Source organism: Podarcis gaigeae, assembly GCF_964106915.1.
Source record: "Podarcis gaigeae genome assembly, chromosome: 13".
In the NCBI taxonomy this organism is placed as follows: Eukaryota; Metazoa; Chordata; class Lepidosauria; order Squamata; family Lacertidae; genus Podarcis; species Podarcis gaigeae.
In genome coordinates, this window is record NC_139689.1 from 26,027,302 (window position 1) to 26,036,318 (window position 9,017).

A 9,017-nucleotide genomic window follows, 5' to 3' on the forward strand; every position below is an offset into this window, starting at 1 on the left:
ACAAGCTGATGATGAAACGTGGAGAAGATTGGAAACAATGAGAAACTGAGAGATAACAAAATTGACAGATTCTACCATCCCTACCGCGGGACGCAGGTGGCGCTGTGGGTTAAAGCCTCAGCGCCTAGGACTTGCCGATCGAAAGGTCGGCGGTTCGAATCCCTGCGGCGGGGTGCGCTCCCGCTGCTCGGTCCCAGCGCCTGCCAACCTAGCAGTTCGAAAGCACCCCCAGGTGCAAGTAGATAAATAGGGACCGCTTACCAGCGGGAAGGTAAACGGCGTTTCCGTGTGCGGCTCTGGCTCGCCAGATGCAGCTTTGTCATGCTGGCCACGTGACCCGGAAGTGTCTCCGGACAGCGCTGGCCCCTGGCCTCTTCAGTGAGATGGGCGCACAACCCCAGAGTCTGTCAAGACTGGCCCGTACGGGCAGGGGTACCTTTACCTTTACCTTACCATCCCTACCACCTGCTTTGTTTCCACTTGGTTCTTCCCAAAAGCCAGATAGATAAAAAGTGCAGAAGACATGTTGGATTACGGCAACCATTTCCACCTCCAGTGTGTGTGCAAATTGCATAAGTGATTCATTTGTTCTGCCACAGAGGTTTTGCTATCATTTTTGAGATAATTTTAATGTTTAATTAATAGGAAACAGGCTTGCCATGCAATCTTATGCATAGTTGATGAGGAGAGGCAGAGCAATCTACATCCCTAAACAACACTGGAAGCTTTTTTGAGGTCTCTGGCCAGACCTGTTACTCACTCAAACAATTAGCTGGTGGAAGAAGTGTTGCGTGTTCAGACCCAGAGGACCCCCCCCCCCAAATAAAAACACATTTGACTCAACTTTTAGTTTTGGTTTTTGGCAGAATTTAGGCCACAACTTTATTGATTACTGAAAAGTGAGTGGTTGCATAGGCTCTGGTTTGACTAGGTCCCTACACCGTTCCAGGTAGCGCTGACCCAGAGCTCTATCATAGGTCAGCCAAGGGTGAACACCTGAGGTAGGTGGAAAGCCCAGGAACAGACTCTGTCCACCCCCACCCCCCGATGCTCCCCTGGACTCAGGCACAGGCACAACCCCCTCTTGGGGGTTGACCAAACCAAGTTTAGTCCCTGGATTCCTTTAGTGGAATACCCTTCACATAAGGATGGCGAGACCGTTCTCCCATGCCTATCACCTGAACCAGTGCCTATCCACCACACAAGCACCCGCACCCACAGCCAACCACTCACACCTGTAACCAATCCCATAACCCCAATAACGCAGCAGTCAGCCACAAATCATTCCCAATCACAGACAGATGAACCCCATCAAGCCTGTAAAGGGATGGATCACTGAAGGTAATGCCCGGGTGACAGATCACCGTCCCACCCAAGGCCAGAACCTTCATGGCCGCTGTGCTCTGGACACACTTCCTGGCCCTCTCGGTGGCAGCTGGGCAACTGGCTACCGAGCCACACACGTCACTGCCATCAGTGACCAAAATTTTTGAGTCCAGGAAGAGCTGCTCTCAACTCTTCCAAGTCCCCCCCCTTCAGATTTTGAAGAAGGGTGGGCGCCTACAAGCGCACCACCAAGCAGGCGCAGTTCCGCGAATAAAAGCCACATTGTATCGGGTAAGCCCAATGTCAGCCTCAGCTGAATTCATCCCCATTTTCAAAGGGGCTGCAGAAGCCTAATTGGGGGGTGGGGATGGAACAGCGGCAAGCTCCCTTTTACTGGGTGCAAAGCCCCACGCCGGGAAAAGACCCTTTTGTAGGTGAAGGGTTGGTGGGGGGTTAAATTAAGCTGAGGAGAAAATAAATTAAATTAGAAAGGAACCGGGAAAGAGGATAAAAGGAATCAATATCACCAACTGACAATCGTCAAAGGAAAGTCTCTCAGCTACACACAGGACAGGTTGCTCTCTGTTCCGTTTGCAAGAGGAGAAAGAGAATCTCTGGGTCATGTGCAAGGGATTAAATAGGTCCCTTGAATTGTTTAGGCTGCACCCCATTGGTCAGATTACACCCAGCAATGAGTGACCTACCAATTCGGGTGTTGTGGCTATCCAATAGTCCCACCCACAAGCAAGAGGTCGGTCTCCAGGTCTCACCGCAACACGTGCCCTCTTTTAGGGAGGACACACTATATCCCTAGAAGGAGTGTTAGACAGTGGGAAACCACCAAAGTGGGCACAGGAGAGTGTGACCTAGGGTCTGTTAGATCCCAAATCAGCTCTGAACCCATATTTTTCCCTACGCCCTTCCTGCTTCTTGCTCTAAGCTTACTCTAACAGATCTCTCCTCAATATCTCCCTCCCCCTCGGGCACATCAACCACTTCTTCCACTCCCAGGTTCCCCCCTCCCTCCAGGGAACTTGAAACCACTGGCTCGTCCCTGATACTGCCTTCCTGGAATATCTCTCTGGGTTCCCTAGTGGGATCCCGGATGCTTGGTTCAGTACTGAGCTCAACACTGATACATGAGTTCAGTACTGGGTGACTCCTAAGGTGAGGGGCTGTGATTCCCAACCTTGAAAGGAATGCCATTCCATCAGTAGAAGCTGAGTGGAATAAAGACTTGATCCTCACCCTGCTGCCATACTACCTCCACCTACTGTTTAATCATCAAAGTTATGGCTTCATTTCTCCCAAAACTGGTGTTCATTTTGTATTATTTCCACAACACCCATGAGCCACAAATATGCACCTGCCTGGGGAAACAAAACTCTAATTTCTGTGGTGTTTTTTTAATTAACAAATGAAACAAGCTAAGGGGTCAATCCTAAAACTCCTGAAAGACTGACTTAAAAGGCTCTTGGATGTGGCATTATACACATACTTATGCCACCAGTAGCTCCCCCAGTCCACCTACAAAAAACTATGTGGTGATAGATGTACCACCAGTGGCAGTGAAAATGGGACATTCTTTTGGGTGTGGAGTTTGTTTCATGGGTGGTCTTTTTATATTTTTACTATTATTTGGGAATTAAAAAAAAAAGAAATAAGTTCGGTTTTTAGATTATTCTACGGATTGTGTGTTGTTAGCCATCCTGTGGAAGGGTGATAGATTAAAATGTAAAATAGAAAAATGGCCATTGGAAAATGAAAGTACAGGTTCAAAAATGCTGAACCAATGGGCTGCATGCAGTTTACATCCATCTGAGGATGCAAGTGTGATGTCATGATTCAAGTGTTGCATTACTCAGCCATGAGGCACACAGTGTGACCCTGAGCCAGCCATGCTCTCTCCAGCTAACCTATGCCACTGGATTGCTATTAGGATAAAATAGGAAGGGAAATAGGAAGTATGTACAAAATCTTGAACTTCTTGAAGGAAAGGTGAGATATAAATGGAATAATGATAAAACAACAGCACAGCAGCAGCAGCAACAACAGCAATTTTAGAAAAGCCAGTTTGAGTACTTGTTATTTATACCCATAGTGGCGTTTAATTTAGCTCCAGGCATTTTCATTGTTCTCTATTAGAAATTGAAATTTCGTATTGAAATTTGAGTTAGCATTGCAATCCAAAACCATGGAGAGAATTGATTACAAAAAAAATATGAAATATCCTTGGGGGGGGGGGGGGAATTATCTATTCCATAATTGCTTGAGAACATTTTGTATGAATTCCTTGGAGATAAAATGTAAAGGGAAGCTCTGATCGTGTCAATGATATAAATATACCTTGGTCAGCTGTCTGTATGTGAGGTGCTTAGAAGGGCTTTCCTGGTTCGGTTTTAGACTCTGTGAGTAGAAACAATGAGGGGTGTAATAAATATAAAGTAGCTGATGACTGAGAGACTGAAAATGTATACAGTATGTGTGAATTATAGGATGGGTGAGTGGGTTGCTATGAAAATTCAAAGCGATATTGTCTGTGTATGGATATGAAAGGATGATGCAATAAATATCTGTGAAGTGGCTTTCTTTACTTACTTTTTCTGACAGTTTTTAAATATTAAATGCATTTGTGATCAGCAATTCATCAAATGGAAAAAAATACTACTTTGAACAGCTGGCCTGTAGCTTTCCCTGCCAGTAATAATAATAAAAAAATCAGAGCAGGGGAAACTTTCTCAGCCCAAGGGCTGCAGTTCTTTGTTTGCAACATGAGAGAGCTACATGCCAGAAGGGGGTGAAACTAGAGACAAAGGGGAAAGAAACAACAGTTGTGACTCTTACTGTTGTAATACATACTAGCAATGCAAAAGCCTGAGGCTTCTGCAAATAATCCACTCCTTGTGTATCTTCACCCTCCATCCATTAAGATAGCTGAAGGACGCATTCCAGATAGGCAAAAGCACTCAAGGAAGGAACAGAGCAGGGCTAATGAGGAGTCTCGTCTGGGGAAGGGCAGAGAGAGAGGTCGGGAGGGTCACAATTGGCCTCTGGGCATGAAGACCAGCTGAGAAGCAGCTGATCTGTTTACATTAAAATGTTGGCATTTGTCATCTTGAAAGATAACGGAGTGCACCTCTGGGAGTGATATTAGTGCTGCATTAGTGACCTCCCTGGGGTAAAAGCCTGGGCAGTATGTACAGAGGTCCTGGGCTGCCCAGACAACAAGACCCCACTCTTGGCCTTGCTAATGGGGTCCAAAGGAAAACAGAGCAATATGTTTGGCACCAGCTTGGCTGCAGGAGTTGCCAGAAGGAGGCACACAAGGACCCATCCTAATGTCATATGAGCTCCAGATTTGGGTAGGGTTCACTCCTTAGCCTTTTCTTCTCCTGAAGATATCCCACAAGACAGCAGAGGTTTAGGATCAGAGTTTTCCCTATCCTACAGGGGTACCTTCCCAGGTAAATGAGCCCCATCTGCCCCTCAATTCTCTCTACAGCACATGAAGAAACCTCCTTCTTGACCACTGGACCCACTATTGGTCTCATCCATTCAATCTGCTAGAGCCTGTCTTAAGATGCAGGGCAAGTTCCTAACTCTCTGAGGGATTGAGACCCTTTGGCTCCCCTCATCTGGTTTAGCCAGCCAGCTGAAGCTGTTTCTGGGGTATGGCCTCTGTCCCATGCTGATAGCTTCTAGGAGCCACAGATGAGAGCTGAGTGCAGAGTGGGGGTCAAAGGTGGATAAGCTACCCAAAAAGAGCACAATGTGTCTCCTACCAGAGGTACTCCCACCCCCTAACACCCTATAAAATCATACATTAAAATGCATATAAAGCAATCCTACCAGTGTGTTGGTCAGTGAGAGAAAGCTAAAGATGCAAGAGCTGAAGAGAGAGAGAAGCAGTATTTTACATCCCCTTTTTATTATTACTATTTTCTTAACAATGTCCCTCTCATGTATATGACAGCTTCAGGGGATAGGAAGACTTTGTTTCCTTTGGATCCATGCTTTTCCCTGATCCACTTCCAGCATGACCAAATATTCTTTGGCATGTCTTTTTGGCAATGGTAAGATAAGGTTTATGGCAGCTTTTGGGGTGGCCTTATGGAATCTGATCTCACAGTTCAAAGATGCTCCTCTCTCTGTTTCCTTGGAGAGGGAGAGCTACATTTCCCAAGGTCAATAGGATTGAAGTGTTAGTGAATTTAGATCAGCATTTTTACTGACTAAAGAAGCAAGCACAAGTATGGGCATTAGTGGGATAAAAGCAGTCTTGACTCTGTACAGGATTGCAACCAAACTCTCATTCTCAGAAAGGTGAAGGAAGCATATTGCCTAAGAAAATCAAATAGCTTCCAAGCTCTGTTTGTTTTCAGAACATGTAGGCTTTGAGATAAATTTGATATTAAATCTTACATGTTGGATTTCCTATATATAAAAAGAGAGAGAGAACACTATTTGTTAAAAAAAATATATTTTAAACTCTCATAAACATCTAAAAGTCCATGTTTAATCTGATTTTGAGACCAGACTATACAATATGCAACCTCTACAAACTGAACCCAGAACACAAAATGGAACCAACCGGATGGTCATTTTAAATATTTATGTATTGTTTTATATTATTTATTGCCTTTATACCCCACTTTCCCATCTGATTTCAGTAACTAAGCTCAGATCACCCAGTTAGCTTCATGACTGAGTAGGAATTTGAACCCTGGTCTTTCACTAAGCAACACTGGTGCTTTGAATTCCAAACTGAAATGAGAAAACTCAAGAAAACAAACTTTTGAGTTTCTGCAACTCCAGACACTTAGCAAAAACGGGTCCCATGGACACATTGGCACCATTCAGGCAAGCTTGGTGGTCTGTGTTCAGTTGGTTGGATCACAAGTAAAGGTAAAGGTAAAGGACCCCTGACAGTTAAGTCCAGTCGCAAATGACTCTGGGGTTGCGGTGCTCATCTCACTTTACTGGCTGAGGGAGCCGACATTTGTCCGCAGACAGATTTTCCGGGTCATGTGGCCAGCATGACTAAGCCACTTCTGGCGAAACCAGAGCAGCACACGGAAACACCGTTTACCTTCCCACCAGAGCAGTACCTATTTATCTACTTGAACTTTGACGTGCTTTCAAACTGCTAGGTTGGCAGGCGCTGGGACTGAGCAACGGGAGCTCACCCCATTGTGGGGATTCAAACTGTGGTTTAGACCACAGCACCACCCGCGTCCTGGATCACAAGTAGGAATTGTCAAATCTGTCCATTTTGGTTTCTCTCAGTTTCTTTCTCATATTAAAGTAACAGATCCCTAGTTTTAAATACTAGTAGAATACAGTGGACTCTCGGGTTCCGAATGTGATCCATGTGGGAAGCACGTTCGCAACCCACAGCATCAGTGAACAACAGCGCGTGTCTGCGCACGTGGGGGTCATGATTCGGGCGCTTCTGCGCATGCGAAAAGCGCGATTTAGCGCTTCTGCACTAGCACAAGCACCGAAACCAGGAAGTAACCCATTTCAGTACTTCTGGGTTCAGCACAGTGAGCAACCCGAAATGGTGGAACCCGAAGCACCTGTATCCCGAGTTATGCCTGTACTGAATATTGTTCGGGTAACCTTGTCTCCCAAAATGCAGATATAATTCAAAAATCCATATCAGTTTTTGTATTAGCAATCCTGGGGATTCATTTTAGGTGGTCTAGATTTTTAAAACAACAACTCAAAACCAAACCTCAATTGATGTAAATTCTACCAACTTTGTGCAGGGATTGTCTGTAATATTCATATTGAGGGTAAGGAGAAATGTTTTGCCTATTCATTCAGAATTGTGTTTCAGCAGGTTAAAGAAAAGAACAGATGGGAGAAAATAACAAAGAAGAGCAAAATAAATCAAGAGTGATGGAATATATTCTGCTTCGCTTCCCTGGGTCTTCACATTTCCAGCTAACAATCTTCATCATCTTTTTAAATATGTACATCTTGACCATTTTGGGAAATTGCTGTATTATCCTTCTAATAGTAACTAATCGCCGTCTCCATACTCCCATGTATTTCTTTCTTTGCAATCTCTCTTTCTTGGAAATATGGTACACAACAGCCTCTGCCCCAAAGATCCTGGCTATGTTCCTCGGAAGAAGCAGAAGCATCTCTTTTACAGGTTGCATTTTGCAGATGTACTGTATTTTTTCTTTTGGGTGCACAGAGCATTTCCTAATAGCCATCATGGCTTATGATCGATATTTGGCCATATGTTTTCCCCTTCATTACAGCACCATTATGGACATTCACCTTTCTAGCAAGTTGGCAGGAGGCTGTTGGCTTGGTGGATTCCTTGCTATGTGTATACCAACCTATCTGCTCACAACATTGTCTTTCTGTGGCCCCAATGTTATCAATAATTTCTATTGTAACCTAGATTCCTGGATAGTTCTTTCCTGCACAGACACCCACTTTCTTGAGATAACAGCTTTTTTCACAGCTATATTTGTCATTGTAGGCTCCTGTGTGACAACCCTTCTTTCCTATATTTACATTATCCTCACCATCCTACGCATCCCCTCCAAAAAAGGAAGACAAAAAGCCTTTTCCACATGTTCCTCCCATCTTGCTGTGGTGATTATTTGGTATGGCTCCACTATCTTCCTGTTTGTAAAGCCATCTAAACAGACCTCACTAGAAAGGACCAAAGTAGTGAGCATCTTCAATCTTATTGTGGTGCCTCTTTTGAATCCTTTCATCTATACACTAAGAAATAAAGAGGTGAGGGAGGTGTTGAGAAAAGTATTGTGCAGGTGATTAACAAAGCACAGATGTGAAGGGGAAGGGAAATAAATAAATAAAATCTGTATTAGTTGGCCTAGATTTTAGCAGCAGACAGTCTAGTTGTTAAGAGAGTTGCAGATGACTGGAGTAAGATTTCTGTTTGTCCATGTGCTCTCTCTCTCTCTCTCTCTCTCTCTTTCTCTCTCTCTCCCTCACACACACACACACACTTTACATGTGCACTTGGATATCCCTAGGTGTGTCCACCCCACATATGATTCCATAAAACACCTTTCTATGAGAGAACTGAAACTTTGTGCATAGAGTCAAACTGTGTGTTGTTCAAACTGTATGCCTATCAACCCAATAAACACTCTTCAAACAGAGCTATGCAAAGGATTGGTTTATTGAAAGCAGTTACTAGAGACACCAACCAATTCAAATCAAGCTTGATTTCAGATTAAATCTCAGAATCACCACAACATTGTATAGCAATTTTATCTAAATCATTTTTCCTGTTTCCTGTGTGTGTTTGTTTGTTTGTTTGCAGCTAATGCATAGAGGGCCACTATGTGTGTTACAAAGCTATTTTTGTCACTCAAAAGAAAATGAACCATTTCTTTCTTTGGGACAACAGTAACTTCTCCACTAGCAGAAAACAAACAAAATGGCTTAATAATGAATTAGGAAGCTTCTTCCCTGGAATGATATACCCATTGACTTCATTTTGTCTATTTGGATAGATTTCCAAAATTGCTAATCATCACTGCTATGCCATCATTCATTGTGTGCAAGCATTAAAACTGGGAAAGTTGTTTCTCACAAAAGGAATGTCAAGAGCGGCACCTGCATAGTTTGCACTCTAAGAGGTTGGTTTTTTGGGGGAGTAGGGTAGGGCGATGCCCAGGGATGGCAGATACTAA

General features: G+C 44.0%; 1 protein-coding gene across 2 annotated transcripts in view; it reads left to right on the forward strand.

Annotated features, from left to right (window-relative positions):
• Positions 1-8,273, forward strand: part of LOC310829636 (olfactory receptor 6F1-like) — a 29,101-nt gene extending 20,828 nt beyond the window's left edge. Inside the window, exon 2 of one of the 2 annotated variants that reach the window (XM_083708348.1) lies at positions 7,172-8,273. In XM_083708348.1, the coding sequence (XP_083564474.1) occupies positions 7,189-8,127 (939 nt within the window). In that variant the 5' untranslated portion in view covers positions 7,172-7,188 and the 3' untranslated portion in view covers positions 8,128-8,273. Of the gene's footprint in view, positions 1-7,168 lie in introns of both variants that reach the window. The other variant, XM_083708349.1, reaches the window with a different exon arrangement.
• Positions 8,274-9,017: the final 744 nt, after the last annotated feature.